This window comes from Ostrea edulis, chromosome 2, assembly GCF_947568905.1.
Source record: "Ostrea edulis chromosome 2, xbOstEdul1.1, whole genome shotgun sequence".
NCBI lineage: Eukaryota > Metazoa > Mollusca > Bivalvia > Ostreida > Ostreidae > Ostrea > Ostrea edulis.
Genome location: NC_079165.1, coordinates 47,492,878 through 47,513,103, shown reverse-complemented (window position 1 = coordinate 47,513,103; position 20,226 = coordinate 47,492,878). Strand labels below are relative to the sequence as shown.

At 34.6% G+C, this 20,226-nt stretch overlaps 2 protein-coding genes across 6 annotated transcripts; one reads left to right on the top strand and one right to left on the bottom strand.

The window, feature by feature from the left end:
* Positions 1–511: 511 nt before the first annotated feature.
* LOC130051744 (uncharacterized) lies at positions 512–12,860 on the top strand. Of its 5 annotated transcripts, XM_056154322.1 has the most exons (11): positions 670–793; positions 1,016–1,142; positions 2,663–2,738; positions 2,928–3,085; positions 3,291–4,079; positions 4,269–6,804; positions 7,746–7,897; positions 8,675–8,794; positions 9,286–9,379; positions 10,219–11,886; positions 12,093–12,860. In XM_056154322.1, exons 6-10 carry the CDS (start codon positions 6,666–6,668, stop codon positions 10,320–10,322), a joined length of 609 nt encoding a protein of 202 aa, XP_056010297.1. In that variant the 5' UTR covers positions 670–793; positions 1,016–1,142; positions 2,663–2,738; positions 2,928–3,085; positions 3,291–4,079; positions 4,269–6,665; the 3' UTR covers positions 10,323–11,886; positions 12,093–12,860. The 5 variants fall into 5 exon arrangements, with proteins under 5 accessions (XP_056010294.1, XP_056010297.1, XP_056010295.1 ...); XM_056154320.1 differs by having other exon boundaries at positions 3,291–6,804; XM_056154319.1 differs by lacking the exons at positions 1,016–1,142; positions 2,663–2,738; positions 2,928–3,085; positions 3,291–4,079 and adding an exon at positions 512–528 and having other exon boundaries at positions 688–793; positions 6,639–6,804.
* A 573-nt stretch (positions 12,861–13,433) lies between these two features.
* Positions 13,434–18,554, bottom strand: LOC130051743 (uncharacterized). Its single transcript, XM_056154318.1, has 4 exons — positions 18,457–18,554; positions 14,404–16,348; positions 14,227–14,292; positions 13,434–13,591 (listed from the first exon to the last, which is right to left on the bottom strand). The coding sequence occupies exons 2-4, from the start codon at positions 16,343–16,345 to the stop codon at positions 13,497–13,499; spliced, it is 2,103 nt and encodes a 700-aa protein (XP_056010293.1). The 5' UTR covers positions 16,346–16,348; positions 18,457–18,554; the 3' UTR covers positions 13,434–13,496.
* Positions 18,555–20,226: the final 1,672 nt, after the last annotated feature.

Genomic DNA, 20,226 nt, shown 5'->3' with positions numbered 1-20,226 from the left:
TCTTACATAAAATGAGTATTGTAAGCACACAAAGAATTTTAGTTTTGATTTTTACTACTTTCAAAATATATGTAATCCAAATGGACAATGCCTTAGTGTTCTGGGACTAATTTGTGAATCTGGAAACGCTGCACTTGCTGTTTTGACACGTGGAGGAACCCCTGGTGTTCTCCCCGTGTGAAGCAGCCATTACAATTTCCAACCAAATATAGAAGTTGTGGATGCTTTATTTGCCTTATGAACATTGCGGAACATATCCGTAATTTGTTCATTACATTTGAAATACGATTAGAATTTTATCAATCTTTTTATAGAGTATTTGACATTGTCATATTATAACTATTCATAGTCAGGTGAACATTCTTTCCAATAATGAAAGTATCAACTATGATTCATATCATTTATATAATTAAGGGAAATGATTAGCATAAATCATTCAGCTTTCAAATTCAACTTCCTAAACAATTATCACACAAGCTTCATGTTGATCATGGACAGGGTATTTTGAATGAAAGGAATAATTTCAAGGTACTTTAAATTTTGCTGTGTATTTCTTTCTTTAGATTATCTAAGGTACTATTAACCTCCAGTTAGAATTCAGGAATTCTTACGTTCTATATCACTGGGCTTTTAAAAATCTGCGCCTGCCCAATTGTTTGCGGAAGTAAATTAGTGTTTTCTTCATAGATTCCCCTCCGATTTCCTGATGCCCCAAATACAGCAATGAATGGATTACACGCTTTTCTGCCTGGGAATAAAATGTAACTTGATAAGATATCGTCTTTTGCTTCAGGTAAGTGTCAACATAGCCTATTATCGTGTTCATAAAGAACATTTAAATATCCACGGGTATATGGGGTTAAAAGTGCATTCACAGATCGATTGATACCCAATAAATAGATGTATATTCAAGAGAACATGAATTAAGTATGATATAGAATATTAGCCTACGTCAACAATGTGCCAAAAAAAAAAAAATCCAAAATGGCGAAGTCAAACTTTACTTTCGTTTTAGGTTTCTAAATAAGTGAACATGGGTATCGTTTTGAAGGAAATTAGATTTGGATGTTTCTTCACTACGTTTTAAGAAAAACTGATATAAGACGCATATTGAGAAAGAGTTGGATGAATTATACCCACAAGTAAGTAATTGTCACGGTTTGCACAAACCCCTTTTTGTAACGAATTTGCACTAAATGAATGATGCATGCCATCATCAAGTGCCTATAAGTATTTTGATTGTCTTTACATATTCACACCATGTAAAAATGATATATAGTTATACTATGAATTTGTGGATGACGGAGAAATTAGACTGGATTATTTCAGTGCTTGCGGAAGTTACTCTATCTTTCAAATAGCATGGTAACTCTTAGATAAGTAGACGGTGTCATTCCAATCTATATAGGCAAACTTTATATTTTGTCACCATAGAAAAAAATGCACAGTTTTAGCCCGGGTCATAAATCAGAGTGTCCGAGTTTTATGTTCCCTGAGACTGAAAAGTATTGAAAATATGGCATCATATTCATGCTACCGATTCTTGCAAAGGTTTCATTCATTGAATAGGTATTAAATCGAAAATTCAAGGGACCATTTGCATAAGATATTATATTGTCCTCTGCTTTAGATAGCTACAAGATTTATTTGACATCTGTGTGAACTTAATTATTTCATTTCATTTAGACAATAACTATTGTCATTCTTTTCCCAATGTTCACTAAATTCCTTTATTTTATTTTTGGGTTGTAAAAAGATATATGCATTAATTCTAATCATGACATCATGAGAATATTTTATAGCTAGTCAAGCTGAAAATTTTACAACTGTATAATATTTGACAGAGGAAAAAATTATTTATCTCTTACTCCAAAAGATTGAGCAACAATTTTTGGTCAACATTAAACGTCTTCTACGGCTTTACATCATAATTCTTACGATTTTTTGAAGGGTTGAAAATAACAACCCGTCTGACCGCCCGAGACGGTCTATTTCCCAGGTGAGCGGGAATGAAATTTCATACGATAGTCCAGCGGTCGAGTTAATTAGTCCCCTATTTCAAGCACATTAATCACAAAAGGAACATATAAATTAAACTATATATCAAATCAGTGGGCATTTTTTTTTTACCGCATTCCTGCAATCAAAATCGCGGGTAGGCCTATTCGAAATTGGCCTTTGAATTGATAGTAAGGAGTATTACGAAGTCCTTTACAAGCAATTAAAATTTAAGTTATATCAGTCTTTGTTGTTGTGTTCCATGTGCATGATTATTTTCCCCACGTATTTTTTGTTGTTGCTAAAACGATGACCCAGGTTTGATGTGACACAAGCACTCACTCATAACCTCCTGGTTACGAACTGAGCTTCAAACAACAAAAAAGTATTGACTTAGACAGCACTAATAAGAACAATTAAAGTTGGAAAGGGTTTATGGCTGCTATAGCTGAAGTTGAAAGAAACAAGACTGAAGAAGAAACAGCTCAGGGAAAGTTCTGCACCATCAAGACTGATGGGTCAACGGATGTTTTTGTTCTCGAAAATGAGATCGTTTACAGGTGTTCCATAATGAGTTTTTCTTGGACTTATTGAATGCGAATCTGCAAATTCAGAGAGAATTTACAAATGCAGTTAATAAACAGGCGTTGCATTTTAAAATCAGGAATGCTAGTCAGTCCTTCATCATGGTCAAGTGCATGTCTCCCAGAACTGAGCAGACATATAAAGCTGCTTTGAAGGTGAGAATATACATGATCATAAAACATGCTTTTCTGGAAATATTTTCCAGTTACTATGATATTTCTATGAATTGAAAAATTGTTGTTGAGTAATAAAAATTGAATTTTGCATATCTATAATGATCGATAGCACTAGGATTTACTAGGGTACATAACCTGCTGGATGAACTCTTTAAGTTTTACCATCAGAGAGCCAACCAAACCAAGACTTTGAAGAACACGTTGATGGCGTTGAACATTCTTTGATGTCTTCCTACGAGAATTGGCAGCATTCGGTTGGGTCATGTACAGGCAGCTCTAAGAGCTTGTGGAAGGGCTATATAGCTTTCGTCGCACACCTGAGTCAGGTTTGTAAACATAGTTATTTTGAATTCTTACAAGATGATTTCGTTTATTGCATTGCTAAAGCGAGTGACTCGGAGAGTGAATTTAATGCTTTGTTTGTAATAATACTATCAGAAGGGTCTAGCTTAAAGGACCCAATAGAAATTTCACTGTAAGTCCTGTCTACATCTAACTTTTACAATGTATGCATTCTTGCTTTACAAGCAGATTGCCTGTAAAAGAAGTGTACAGTCAGCAACAAAAGCGTGGAAGGATGTTATCATTTGTATCATGTCCTTACTGAAGTTGTCAGCGTTCTAACAAAAGGAGAAAACATGTTTTACGAGGCTGACTAGGAGATCCAACGTATTATTGCAAGCATAAAAAAGCTACCAGGTATCAATTATTGAACTGCCCCATAGGAACATACATGTACATATATCCATGTATTCTATTTCGACTGCTTTTCAAGAGCTTACGGAGGAGAGCTACTTAAATCTGTCTCATTGCTTGTACATTTCTATGCTTTACATGTGATATCAACTGTATTTCTTTTAGCTTTTATATTTCTGTAATACCATTATTTAGTGAAGTTATACTTGGTAATTCGGGAGATGAATTTCAATGGGAGAATGAAGTATCTTATGAAAAGAATTTTAAAAGCTTTGACAGATACATGTAGTTTGGAGGGCAGATTTAGTGATGTAAATGATGCTGTAAAAATATGCAACGAAGACTGTTGATCTTACACCCTGAGATCACTGGAAGAGGCTTCTGGTACTCAATTCCCATAAAAGTGATAATGATATTACTCAAATACTTTTGATAGTAGAAATCAATATTACTGATCATTTTGATTTCAATACATACAGTACATTATGAATTATAATCTATTATTATCATCATAAAACTGTAGATACTATTGTTAATCATTGTGATAACATTTAATGATGTTTTGTAGAGTTTGGTGATGAGATGGTAGACTCATTACCGAGATAAATTGCTGTGAAATGAACTGTAAGTAAATCTAGTTGAAAAGGATGGACAATATTGTAAAAATATGCTTTGCATGATAAGTAATCGTCACGGAAGTCAGCTCAAAGTATCTGAAGAAATCTAAATGCTTTTATTAAGAGTTGTTTGTGACTTTTAATTATGATAGATGTTTAAAAACATTAGTTTTCATATCAAATTTGTGCTTTTTAGCCGTAAAGTTTATGAAATATCTGGGAGCACTATAAATAAGCTGTACCAAACTCGATGTCCAACTGTTCTGTCTCTGGTCGATCTCGTATTGTGGACTTCGAAATGGGAAATGGGATTTTCGCAGATGATGAATGGAGAAACAAACTCAAGTCGTCCTCAAGGACATTTCTCATGACAATTCAGTTACACTCTGATTGGAATCCAGAAAAGGCTGTCTATTAATGGAACAGATGTGCATAGAGGATACCTAGTTTCATGGAGTCCAAGAGGGGGTTTGTTACTTTGTAGAGGGAATTCTTTGAAGTAAATGAGCTTGAGGTCATCGAGGAAGAATATGGGGGAACTGCAAATGAAGAAAACGAAGGAGAAAAACAAAAGTACTATGACTCGGATGATTCTGACCTCTCAGATTTAGATGGTTACATGCATGATTCTGACATCTGACATCAGTGAAGAACGTGATTGAAATATGACGTGTAATACAAAAGAATGTAATGTAGTCATCAATAAAAAGTGCATGTTAAAATGTATTAATACATTTTTGATTGTGTGAAATTGAAAAACTGAAATTGATTAACTGGATATGCAGGGTACAACAACAAATGTTACAATTAAATTTTATAAGTAAATTCATCATGTAAAATAATAAAGATCACAAAACTGAAAATCAGCACGAAAGGTCATAAAATTTTTGGGCATGTTTTCATACTCAAATTCAAACTCCAAATCGTACTCATACTCAAAAGTGAAGGTTATAAAACTTTTATAAAATCATTCTCATACTCAAATGGAGTACATGCTCAAGATTTTTCAAGTATGTTTCGAAGCTTGCTCAGAGTTGTACTCAAAACAAACATGGCTGAGTTTGAGTATGAGTATGGTAAAAGTTTTATAACCTCCAGGCCAGGTCTGACAACTTTTTCCTGTAGTCAGCTCTGTGAATGGCTCATATTTTCGTTGAGTTTTCACCGTTGCTTCATGCTAGATATATCTAAATATTAATGTTCTGAAGATTACATTATGAAGAAACAAGGAAGACTCATTTAAAAAAAAAAAAAAAAAAGCTTTCCTTTTTTCAAAATCACTGTCATGGAAATAACATCAATGTAGCGATACCTCAAGTTTCATGCTACACGCAGCTCCTTGAGGGAAATCTGACATACCAGAGAGCTACAGATCCACCTCTTATAAATAATTTTGTTGCACCTATGTTCTCCAAAAATCGTGTTTGCTGTCCGATCAGCGCATATCTTCCGCAAAATGACCGTACGGGGAACCTGTAACACCTTTCACGACATCGCTACGGACTTGCGATGTTTGAAAATGTGTATACCTTTCAACTAAACAAAATGGTAGAGGACACGGAACCCGTGACTTCGTACGAAAATCGCCGTCTGTCATCCTACAGAAAGGAAGATACGGCCATGTAACGGGCTCCATAGGACCATCGTAGGAGAAATGTAAATTAGGCTTTAGAGCTACATGCATCTTCAATCTGTCCTAGGCATTAAATCTTGTATTCTTGGATATCAAATTTATCCAAGACAGTCGTTCGTTAATAAGATTTATGTTTCTAAAATCATAACTTAACCTGATGTGCTTGTGAAACACTGCTTCCCTTATGACCAATCTCCAGATAATGAAGTCAACATTTTGCTACCTAAAGAGAGGCCTTGTCAAAAGGACTACACATCTGAAAGCTCTATCACCATCTATTCAAAAGTTACGGCCAAGCACAGGGGCTACTTATCCATTTTGTTCTCAATCTATATCTATCTATCTATCTATCTATATATATATAACAAGGGATGACTCGAAAATAGGACACCGGTTTTAAATAAAGCTCAAAATCACCTTAGTTCCAAGAAACAGATCGAATCTCCCTATCCAAAGAGCGTTAAACATCTTCTAAAACAAGTCCAATCCTTTCATATTTATTTTAATGAGTTTTATAGACGAAAATAATTCAAGCTGTCTGCATTGTCACCGATCACGCACAAGAAAAGATAACTCCTACAATGAAATTAACTTCCAGGTCTCGGATTGTTGATATATATATACGAGTAGAATGAAAGACTCAGATTTTTTAAATTTTGTTTTTTGCACAAATTACGGTAAACAGAATTTTTTTCTTTGGCAGGTAATATTTTATTTCAGCCTGATTTTAAATGCAGTGTACAACACCCCCGTCTATAAAACGTATTAAGTCAAACATGAAAGGATTGGGCAATAGTTTCATTGTAGGAGTTATCTTTTTGATATTACCGGAAATATAATAAATAGTATGAATATGTATTTATAGCAAACATATCAATAAAAAATGGACATAACTTTACTACCATTTGATGTTCAATTTTAATTTATCTTCAGCAATATCGTATTCCTTGGAATGAGGCAATGAGCCGCGTTAAACAGCCTGATGACAACATATACGTAAAAGTCGTCATCATAGGAGACAGCAATGTTGGAAAAACTTCCATAGCTCAGAGATTCGTCGATGATACTTTTCATGAACATACTTCTAACTCCGTTGGGGGTGAGTGATATTAGTTACGTAGTTACTTGAAATTTCATTATTTCCCAACAATGTGGTGTGTCTTAGTAGTCCTCGTAAAATAGACAGCACTCTGTACTGTGTATAGTAGCTTCCTTTCCTCGTAATCGAAAAAAACTTTTAAAAACAAAATGTTGGCTTTTGACAATTGTTTCAAAAGATTGACAGAATTACATACCACGCCTTTAGTAACACCCTGTCACTCCCACCTCACATCATGTATCTGAGGTGAGAGAATTACATACCACGCCTTTAGTAACGCCCTGTCACTCCCACCTCACAACATGTATCTGAGGTGGGGCATATATAGAGTACACGATAAGCCTACATTTAGTTCATTTCAAAGGGTTTGAAAACTTATATGTGACGAAGTGGACAAGGCACAACATACATGTAGTTAATGTGACGAAGTGGAGAAGCCACAATGTAGTTAATGTGATGAAGTGGAGAAGCCACAATGTAGTTAATGTGACGAAGTGGAGAAGCCACAATGTAGTTAATGTGACGAAGTGGTCAAGGTACAATGTAGTTAATGTGACTGAGTGGACAAGGCACAATGTAGATTTACACTCAAGCTTTATTGAATATATCCACTGTTCTGCATAAAACAGGCTTCGATTATAAAATTGCATTTATATGATCCACATGTTATTGAAATATTGAATGATAAACAAAATACATATACATAGTAATATTATATCTGCCCACATTATTAATTAATAACACTGGCTACATGTACTCAAACCCTTGATATGAACCAAGCAAGTTCTTATGATCTTAAAGATTTATAAAAACTTATTTATGATATCTCTAGTTAAGACTATTGTGTGTTTCAGAACTGGACTTTGGTTTCCATTAATCTGTTAGTTCATTAAATGCAATATTTCATATAGTAATTTATCAATTTTGACATTGCTTTTCAGCTAGCTACTTCGTGAAACATCTTGAAATAGAGGACAGGAAGGTTTATTTTCAGATATGGGACACTGCAGGGCAGGAGAATTTCAGGTCCCTCGTTCCCATGTATCTGCGGAACGCAAAAATTGCACTCCTTGTATATGATATTACATCAATGGTAAGATCAGATTTCTAAAATGTAATTAGAAGTTCATATATATTAAAGTTTATAGAATACACTCGAGCACTCCAGTCAAAATATGTTATGTATATATTGAACTCATAAAATTACCATTTATCAATCAATTGTAAGAAAATAAAAAATAATGAAACACTGGCTGAAGCTGAAAACAACCCAAAATAGTACACTAAATACATATTATGAAGAACACTTATACTCACACATGTGGTGATCGTGATGTTATAACTCTGGTATTGATCCTAAGTAATGACAAAATATACATGTGGTATTTAGGTGATATATATGCAATGTATTCAGTTTAATGTGTAGATGTTATATTTGTATTATCTTTTGTAAGCTTATCAGTTGTACGGCTTAACGTACTGTCAGATTGCAATTTCTGTATTTACACCCACCCAGTAAATAAAAAAAATTACAGTATGACAATACGAACAATATGACCGTTTCTTTTATATAGTTTAGTTTGAACTCTCTACACTTTAGAGGTTTTAAAAACCACCATCACATTCCCAACTACAAAATCAATTAAGTTTGATAATTACTGAAATTAATAAAGCATAAACAGTCTTGTACTATAGCAAGATACAGTCCTATCTTCGCTGTAAATGAATATTGTGAATAATACACTTTGATACATGTTTGTACATGTACATTCTTACATATCAATACATACGCCTTGATTAATCACCTGTTCCAAAAATAAGCAAGTGAAATCAGTTCTATACTAAGGAAGTGCAACTTTTTAATCTACAGATATCGTTCCTGAATTTAGAAGTCTGGCGATCTGACCTTTTAACAGCAGAGCCTGGAGTTACTGTAGCAGTTATAGGAAACAAGTCTGACCTCAAAGACAACAGAGAAGTAGAAGTCAGGGTAATGTGTCAACTTTACCCATAACTACCATCATTGTGATATTTCTATTGAAGTATGTAGACATAAGGCACATTTTCATTAAGAAATGCACAAATGCTGCAGAAGAGTAACGATGTTTTAAGCACAATTTCTTTAAAAAAAAAAATAAATCCACCACATTCTAGTGCAGTCAAATTTATTACATGTACAATGTATGTAAATCGAGTGTCAAACGACAAAATGAGATTACTTTTTAAAAAATAAAACCATCGTTTTAATCATTTACAAATATTTATTAAAGTTTCAATAGTGATCTTAAAACGGTTGAAAGTATCTTTCCTTGTAGAAAGGACAGGAGGTTACCAGTAAACATGGAATGCTATAACGACAAAATCAGATATTTTATTTTGGAAAAAAAACCCACAACAACAACATCGTTTTAATCATTTGCAAATCTCGATTAAGGTTTTAATAGTGACCTTAAAACGGTTGAAAGTTTCTTTTCTTTGTAGAAAGGACAGGACTTTGCCAGTAAACGTGGAATGTTATTCACAGAAACTTCTGCGAAAAGAGGCACGAACGTGGAAGAGATATTTTTTGAGCTAGGTATCGTAATATTAACATATTCAATACAATATAGACAGTGTAAGATTTGTTATATTTTAAACCGTCAAAGTTTATTCAGCTAAATTAGTTTGTCTCGTTTTGCAAGCGAGAGAAAATGCTTTGTACGGTTAATGGCCGCAGTATGTTTATTACGTAATATCATGTTCCCAATATTTTTACAAATTGTTGTGATAGGCATTTCCTGCTGTAAACAATGCGAGCATGAATACAGAACAGGATAAATATAGTACGTCTATTTGAACAGCTTGGGATTCCGACAGAAATTAAAGTAGAATGTACATGTAAATATAAGAAATAAATTTCATTTTTGACAATACACGAGAGTATGAACTGCAACGCTTCACGCCAGCATACTTTTCTGAAGTGCTTGTTCAACGGGCTTCACGTAGTAATGAAGCGTCGCAATTCATACCCTGATACATTTTCAAAAATGATATTTATCTTTGAAATATACAGACGAGTTGCAGCAACACAGTCAATTCGAATCCAGCTCTTCCCTTGGTCATCTTGAGACCTAAAGTATATAGTGACTGTTTCTTCGTCAAATACTCCGCATTCAGAAATCAGAATCGCGGGTCTTTCCTATAAAAGCTTAAAATGTCACGACAGATGTTGGCACGATAAAATATAATTTGTTATACTTTACCTACAGCTAGTGATATCTCGATATAAATGAAAATTCTCGTAGAAAATTCAAACAAATAAATGTAATATATAGAGCTGTTAAATACGCTAGACAAGAAATAAATACAGGTATAAAGCTGAACAACATGTTCGTATTGTTCGTCGTAAAGAAAAGCTGAATACTTCAATTTCAGGATCACAAATTTTGTTGAATGGCACCCAAGGGCTGAACATGGAAACTGTTCGAGTAGGACCTAGTGAAGGAATAGAGAGAAAAATCAGGAATTGCTGCTCATAATATAAACTCATCTGTCGGATTTTGTATATCAATAAAACGCATGTATCTACTAAACGAATTGATGTCTTTAGAATAGTACTTACTTTAAAGTGATTATACCCGCACTTTCTCAGGAAAGTTCGGATTCAGTGTATATTGTTGTTACCCAGGTCCGTCCGTTTGTCTGTCACATGTTTTCTTCCTCAAACTCCTTTTGTTTGAAGTAGTAACCAATTAAGATGTCCTGTAGATGCGCATTGCGGTTTTAGAATTTTCAATCTTACACTGGTGGTCGAAAACGTTGTTTTTTTCTACAAAACCCTGGTTTCCCAAACTCCTCTTACATTTTACATAGTTTCCAAATCATCTTTAGAAGGTAATTGGTTCCAGAACTCCTCTTACATTTTATGCAGTACATGTAGCTAAAACATCTTATGGAAGATGATTGGTGGTGTCCTTTTAATCACTGTTCGTTATCTTCACCTTTCATGTGCAATAAGTTTTCGGAATTTTTCACCTAAAGGGGCAAATGGGATGGAAAAACGACGGTCAAAAACCTGGTGCTTAGTGCATTGTGTCATGTGCAACAAGAACATATTTGCTTTAAGGACTGGAACCTCCACCATTTTAAAGGTCTTTGAACAATCAAAAAATGATAGGGTTTGGAATGACCCCAAGGCACTTGCCCATCAGAATACTCAATGCATTTTAATAAGTGCAGCAGGAATATATTATGGTTTAGGGGTCAGGATAATGTAAATATATTTCAACAAGTATGAAATAAGGTTTGGGATGACCCTAGGCCACTTGCCCAATAGAATACTCAATGCACCTTAACATATGCAGCAAGAATACTAGTATATATACAATATACACATGTAGTATAGGGTAGGTTATGTGGTAACTATTGTGTCTTCTTTGCTGATTAAATAAGCATAACGTATTTAAAAGCAAACACTTGCGTGCGGGTATTACTGTCTTATGGCAGCATGTAATTTGATCATTCGTTCTTCAGTAAATGTGCATGAAATGTTGCTTCAACAGCTTTAGTAAACAAACAACATGCATTTTATATAAATCGTATGTTATTTCGAGTTTTATATGAATACGTGTGCCTGTTGTGCATCACAAGGAACACCCATAGGCATCTGCTTGACTATTTATACATACATAACCATTCTATGCATAGAGATTAATTGTTCAAATACTGAATAAAAATGTCATTGTCTTGTAGAATTATTTTAAGCTTTTTGTTGGTTGTTTTTAAATTAGTCCAACCTGCCTCTAAGAATTTACTTTTGTGTTCAAAAGCTGTATATATTTGACTTTTGACAAGTCTCACTACACGTGATTTATGATCTTGTCCGCATTGTACAGTTTCTAAGCATATCTTTGCTATTTCGATTTCGAAGTCACATTTGTTTCTACTGATTACGTGCATCATGACAAGTAAGTATCCGTTGCAGCAATTGACACCATCTGATGCTAGGGCTTCAGGTAGCTACCAGCTGTATATATTGCAGTGACCAAAACTTTAAAAAAAATGTTTGCGAGTCCGAACCAGTACATAAACATACAAATCACGGTAAGTAAATAAAATGGAAAAACATGAAACTTTGGGTGAATATGTAGACATGAAGTAGTAAAAGGGGAAATAGTATACAATTTGGTATATGCATATTGAAGTATTTTCATGTTAAATGTTTATTTGGACGAGTATATGCATGTTTTAGATTGTTTATATTCGGGTAATGTATTCTGAGTGAAAACAAAATACTTTTAATTTTTCAGACCATACAATGATTGACCTCATCAGTTTTTTAAAATTAATATTTGCACTGAGTTTTGCGGTCATTGCGCAAGCACGACCTGGACTTATTTGCTATGAACCCCCGTGTTTTAATATGCAACATGGACATCGTGAAAAACAGTATTTACCACCGCCCGACGAAGTAATTGTTCATGATCAAAAACGGGTGTATAGACCACCAACTAAACCCGACTGGAATCGAGGTCATAAACGGGTGTACAGACCACCGACCGATTCCGACTGGATCAACGGAGGTGTACCCCAGAAACGGGTGTACAGACCACCGACCGATCCCGACTGGACTAACGGAGGTGTACACCAGAAACGGGTGTACAGACCACCGACCGATCCCGACTGGACCAACGGAGGTGTACACCAGAAACGGGTGTACAGACCACCGACCGATCCCGACTGGATCAACGGAGGTGTACACCAGAAACGGGTGTACAGACCACCAACCGATCCCGACTGGATCAACGGAGGTGTACATCAGAAACGGGTGTACAGACCACCGACCGATCCCGACTGGATCAACGGAGGTGTACACCAGAAACGGGTGTACAGACCACCGACCGATCCCGACTGGAATCATGGCAATAAACGGGTGTATAAACCATCGGCTGATACCGACGGGCAACACGATCAGAAAAGAGTGTACAGACCCCCACCTGGCCCATTTTCCAATTCAGATGACGTATAATAAATGCTCGAAATTTTGAAATAAAAGGTCTGATTATATTTGTATTGATTTCAGTAGTGTAGTGTTCATTCAGTCATATCAGTTTTATATATTCCTACTCTTGTCACAAAGAACCGCATCATTTTCATTGTAGAAAGATGGTAACATTGGTGTTGATATTTTAAAATTAAACAGGAATTCAATTTGTATGTGAATAGAAGTGTAATGTTTTCAGATTACATACATACTGTGGTTTCTATAACTTTAACATATATAAAATTTTATGAATCTGGACTATTCTTCGGATACACTTTCGTGGACACGTAAACTCGTAGAAATATATCGTTTGATTTTCTATTACAATAGCTAAATCTGTATTTCGTTGATCAATTGAATACAGTGGTCTTTCTCAACCATGTGAACAATGGGAATTGGAGTTCAGAGAATAGTGAATCCAGTGTGTTCTAGTCCAGCAAACGTGATTGAAGTTTCTAGAATCCCCTATTCGTGAGATCAATCTGCAAGATTGCAAGATAACGATATCATGCATAAAAATCGGTAGTATAACATCATTTTTCACACTAGCTATTCCCCATGAGTTTTGCTAAACATAAGAAACGTCGCACAACAAAGGAACAATTGCTGATAATAATATCTGTATTCAAACTGATAAATGTTTAGATACATCATGATAAAGTTGAATAGCTTATGATAGTCTACAATGACAGAGTTTGTCTACGCATTCCCATGCAGTCCCACACGTGCCGGTATGTCGGAGACAGTCCGCTGGGGTCAAGCATCCTATGGAGAGAAACGTCCACTGTTGTTCATTCCATCAAAACACACACATAATATATATATATATATATATATATATATATATATAATTATAATTATATATATATATAGAGAGAGAATACATCTTTAAGAATCATAACAATAAATCTCATCATTCTCGTAAGTAATGGTTCGGTTTGGAAAATCTTTTTTGAATAATCTAAATAAAGTTCTGATTATAGTAATATTTGTTAAGTATATGCCTTAAATATGCTGTTGTTCATGCACACACAAAATAATCATGTGCTATAAAACATTGCCAAAAAGGTTTGGGATAGGTTGTAGTTGCAGCATCAGAAAACAGGAAGTGAATTAATTAAATGTATTTTGTTTTGTCTACCAATTCTGATTTTCCAACACTGACAAATGATACTTTCAAAGTTTCATAACATATTACACCCATGATAAAATAAAATTTCATAAAATAGTATATCGCTGATCACACGATTCGTGCAAACAGTAATATAGATATATGCATGATATTGTGTAAGTCACCAAAATGCTTTGAAAGCATCTGTTCATAACGTTAGTACTTTTTTTAAATTGTCGGTATAATTAATGCATGTTTAATGATTTGAATATCTAGAATATCTACTCACTGGCAGGCTCTGTAGTGGTAGGTATGGGTGTAGTAGTGGTCGGTTCGGGTGTACTCATAAGAGAACCTTTGTGAAGTCATCATTAAGCAAATTAGTTGTTTTAAAAATTCACACAATAAAAACTTTAGATCTTAATTTAAAACAAAAGTTTAGTTTACATATGAATTCGGCATTTACCTGGGTCAATGCCCTCAAAATCTCCACAGATTGGAAAGCCTTTCGGTATTTCTGGCAAATATGGGAATGATTCATTAAGGAGAACCGCCATTCCATCTGCTGTGTGCGGTAACATTTGGCAATGGAGAAACCATAATCCAGGATTATCGGCTTTAATACGTACTACCACGTAACCACCAAAAGGAACAATAACCGTATCCTTCCGAGGAGGGTCGACAAGATTCAAACCAGGAACATTCCCATTCAACCAAGCTGGGTTCCTCCATGTAGCATTATTGCAGAAGTTTTTATCTTCGGTGGCATTTCCTTTACAGTCGATGTCTGTGTTTTGAGAAATGTACTCCCCTGTTGTTTCGTTATAATTGGCAAATCCAAATTTTAAAACATCAAAGGAATGTCCATGCATGTGGATTGGATGATCCCATCCTTTTCTTTTGCCCATGTTCATAAACACGAACTGGATTGTATCGTTATGGTCTAAATCTATTACATTGGTACATTTGCATATTTCATTCTCTTTACAGTCAGTTTTAGAACAATGATTAGGGATCTTATTTGGTTGGGATAATGCCGAAACAGATGGAAGTACGAAATCGATGTAGTTGACAGTGCGAGGAGTTTTTTTAGGACCTGGAATAACGAAATTTAAGAAATATTCATGGAATGACCCTTCAAAGTAAGCTGGAATTTCACTAGATTCATATGCTGTAGTGGTATCTATTGCCATACATTGAAGTTCTGGTTCCATCAGAAAAGACTGTACAGGGCAATTTAAAACTATACATTTTTCTGTTGATGAGCATGGTACTTTCCTAGAAGGTACGTTCACAAATGTTTCATCTGATCCACGATAATGCAAAACTGCTTCAGCAGGTATAGGATTGACAATATCATCAGCAACTCCTCTAATCATGTAGTTTTGGACTTTCGAAGTGGCATGTATAGTAAAATCGTACCTCTCTCCTGGATGAACAAACACGGATTCAACAACTACTGGTCTAATGAAATATCCATCAGAAGCAACCACAGTCAAAGAATGATTGTCGATTGAAACTCTATACGAGTACATGGAGGCAGCGTTTATAACGCGGAAGCGGTATATTTTGCCGTTGTCAACGTCAAAGATCTGTAATGGTGCTTCATTGTGCTTGCCTGTTTCCGGATCATGATACCGTCCATTGCCATTAATGAGAGAAGAATGAGCTTTCCAAATTGAAATATTTAAACCTTCGGGAGCTTTGGAAGTCATAACTTCTCTTCTATCCAAATAGACCCCTGTTTTAGAATAAAACAACCCCTTTTCTACGTCATAATCGTGATTCCAATCTTGCAACTGCAAAATGAAATCTCCGGAAACGTTCTGTAAGTGTAATGGAATGTTTCGTTCTCTAATTACTAACGCACCGTACAGTCCTTTGCCCCTTTGTACACCTGCGTGAGAGTGATACCAGTAGGTGCCACCCTGAGTTACCTTAAATGTGTAAGTGAATGTTTGACCAGGGGCAATCGGACACTGTGTTACGTAACTCGTCCCATCCATATATGGAGTACCCCTCTGTTCAAGTCCATGCCAGTGGATGGACACGGTGTCTGAGGGTAGGCTGTTTGTAACGCGTATTACAAGAACCTGGTCTTCATAAGCTATGATAGACGGTCCTGGTAATGTGCCATTTGCTACAACAACCAGCTTTCGGTCTTCCCATCCATCAGCTGTGATAACTTCACTAATGTTAACAGGTGCAGCAAGGTTTGTGTCTGTTATGTCATATTTGTAAAGAAAACCGTTTTTAGGATACACCGCCTTTTCTGTGTCATGGTACATAGTCAGCGTTTCAGTAATCTCCAACGAAGTTTCACAAATGTAGGCATCTTCTTCGCATTCAAATGAAGAAACCCCGACAACGAAAACTGACGCAATGATAATTATCACACTATTCTTCATAACCTGTATCAAAATCAAATACGTAACCTGTATCAAAATCAAATGCATAACCTTATCAAATTCAAATACAATTATTTTGTCAGCACTGGTTTTGATTAATTTTTCAATTAAATTTACAAGAAACTTATAAAGCATTCCTGAGACTGTAAAAAGAAAATTCTGGGGGAAAAGTCAGTTGATGAACACATCGTGCGTGTATGGGTCTACATATTATTTTCTTCAAACATTTTAACAGATGAATGGTGAAGATAACGAAAACTAATCAATCTCTTAAAGGACACATCTCGTGTTTTCAAAGTATACAAAATTATATGCATTTTGTCTTCCTTATCCGTATAGAAATTGTAATAGTTCGTTCGCCAAAATATTGCGATAATTAGCGACAATACGGACTTAAATATAAGCTCCTATTTCAAAAAGCATAGTTAATTTGTTAGATAGTCACGTGGTACCGTGACGTGTTATGCGACCTTCGTCGATCAACTTGTTGTAAAAGTAGTGTTAGATATTTTTTAAGACTCTTTTTAAAAATATATTTCTTGTGTTATTACTGATATATAAATGATAGAGCAATTTTCGTTGAAATCAATTTTTGGTGACAAAGTGACAGCTGATGCCCCTTTAATGGACAGTCACAAGCTATACATTCAGACTGAAGTTCTCTGTCTAGTAAGAGTGGGTCAACTTTGAATGTCCGATGTGTATTCTTGAAATAATCACTTCTTCCTGACGTTTCATCACGATGTCACAAGGTTTGTTTTGAATAGAATAAAGTTTACTTGTGTCACAGGAATCCAAATAGATTTGCGAAAGTTAAATTACATATAGTTTTATGAAATATTTTAAATTAGTGTAGGGAATTTAAAGGTGTACAATACTATTTTGAATGTCATTTTTTGCGACTTTATTTACTTTGGTATTGCCATGGATACCAATATGACATGGGATCCAGAACTGAAGTTTTTGAATAGAAATGTAAAACTTATGTACTTAAATCACGAAATAGACTCTTTTTTTAACTGTTATATTTGGAGTATCTGCAAGTATGCTTCTGAAAATGGGGCATACATAAAGGTGAGAATGTTGAAAGGCTGCATCTTGATTTTGTAAAAAAAACAACAACAAACAAACAAACAAACAAAGAAAAAAAACACCACCCACCAAGTTTTGATGTTAGAAAAAACTATTTGTAATGTTGCTTTTTACGCTGAATTGGGTCGCCTTCCATTGAAATATAAAAGAATATACATGTAGAATATTGTTAAGTATTGGTGCAAGCTTTTAAATACTGATAATTGTATACTTTACTTATAAATCATGGTTTTCGTGATGTATGGATAAAACAAAAATTAAATGAAAATGATATAGAAGTCGAGAGATTTAGTAATGTTCAGAAATCTTGTGTATACTTTGTAAAAATTTAGTAGAAAATGAATTTCACTTTCACTTTACAATGTCCTCAAGTTTAAGGAAAAGACTTATTAAGCCATACTATTGGATAAAACCTTCTGTGTTAAAATTAGTTCAGTTGTTTACTGTTAATAACTTGAAAGACATGTGTAACCTTGGAAAATATACATGTATACACCTAGCATTCAAAGTCCGAGAGCAAAATGTGTACTTGTTTTTAAGTCTTAAAATGTTGAGAAAGGTCACCTCAGCTAGTTTTTGCTGTATCATATATAAACAAGGCAAATTCGTCATATGTATGTACTTTATTTTCTGATATCAACTGTGTCATTAATGATTTATGTAAACTGATGAACTGTATACCTTAAATTTAATAAAGAATTCAAAAAAGTTCTAAATTTATGGTACTTTAATTGCTGTTAGTCACGTTTCAGTATTAATGAAAAATTCTTATTGGGGTGTAAAACAAACAACGCACGTTTCCTTTCGAGAGTTATTTTGCTGAGTTATATAGAGAAATAAATGGGACTGTGATTTCATCATTTCGATAGACCGAGAACTTCGATAGATCTAAGTTTCAACCATTGGGAGTCTAACAACAACATTTAGAAAAACTTCATCATTATCCAAACTATGGGATATTATTGACAATACATACGTTTTGAGTAACTAATATAAAGTATTAAATTATTTTGTCTTACCGTAATTTATTCAAAACCCAAGGACCAGGTAAATTCGGAGGACTGCACACATGTATTTATATAGTACGTACCATTGTCTGTAATAAGAGGCCCTTGCTGATAATAACGGTGTCCAATCATTATTGAAAAACTAGTCCAATCATTATTGAAAAACTAGAAGCGGTAGCAAGAAAACGTTTTCTTTCATATCAACACAATTCAACGCATTACAATGCTCACGGCCTAATTTCGTACAAAACAATAAATATAGCCTGAAACATGATGATCACATTTCAAGAATTCCAGTCGGTAATTCAAAATATACTCATTCTTAAATGCTTAAGGAGGAAAACCACACCAGAGAAACTGCTGTAGATAGAAAGTGGAGGATATGTATGGAACTGAGAATTTGCCAATTTACTTTAATAGTAATAAACAAGAACACCACAAATTGTACATAATCCGCCTGTGAAAATGCTTACATGGATAAATTCAAGATGAAATAAAAGACAAGACTGTTTGACATCATAGGCACCTGCTTCTTCAACAAAATTGGAAAATGAAAATATTCATATCTAGTGACCAGTGATCCAAAAAATCAATTTGTTAAACACCACTCTGACTCCACGCACAAGTACTCGGAAGTTGAAATAAAAAATATGCAGAAGCTCCTCATCGACAATATAGTCGTGGTCTTTGGTGATCAGTTCTTCCAACAGTCTGCTGGAATTCCCATGGGCACGAATTGTGCTACTTTGTTAGCTGATCTGTTTTTATACTCCCGTCATTAGACGGGACGTATTATGATATGGCGCTGTCTGTGCGTCTGGCTGGCTGGCTGGTAAGTTTGATTTCCTTCAATATTTGAGAAAATTACAGGTTGTTGAACTCTTACAAAGACAGTACAAGATTTGTTCGATGAACACCTCCCATAGTTTTCGAGTGAGAACCTTATTATACAGAGTGTTTAAATGGGTATTGAAAGAGTGCATGTGGCAAGGATTTTGATTTTCTTCAATTTATAAATAAAATTTAAACTTCGTCCGTTTGGAGGAATTATTATACAGAGAGTAATTAAGTTGTCTTGTTTTTCCTTTCACAGTTTTCAAGTGAGAACCTTCTTATTTTACAGAGTATTTGTATGGGCATGGAAGATGAGCATGTGGCAAGGATTTTGATTTTCTTCAACTTTGAAGAAAATTACAGGTTGTTGATCTTTAAACATTTTGAGGAAATATTATCTTAAATAAAAACATGGTTTGTCCTTATAACTCCTCTCACAATTCAGAAGCTAGGGTATTTGTAAATAACTTGAAGATGTGCATAGTGCATGGATTTTCATTCTCAATAAGTGTTAATTTTCTTTGTTGAACTTGGTTGAATTTGGGGGAAATATTTTACACACAAAACTCACAGTTTTACTCTAAGACCCTTTATTCATGTCATACAAAATGTCATAGCCTGGTGATGCCTGATACTACAAATTATGGTTTAAGACAAACACCCTATGTAAGCATTTTCACGGGCGTATTATGTACAGTTTGTGGTACTCTTGTTACATTCTTATGAAGCAGAATTTATTCAAAGACTTCTACGTGAGAAGAAAAAATATCTTGATGTGGTCTCCAATGCGACATTTAGTTATATCTATTAACAATAATAATTTTCATTCATATGTCGATTCCATATATCCTTGTGAACTCAAAATAAGACACCACAGAGTCGTCCACTTCTGCTTCATACTTAGGTGTTTTATTGAAAGTACATTTGTAGATATTGACGGCAAACTAA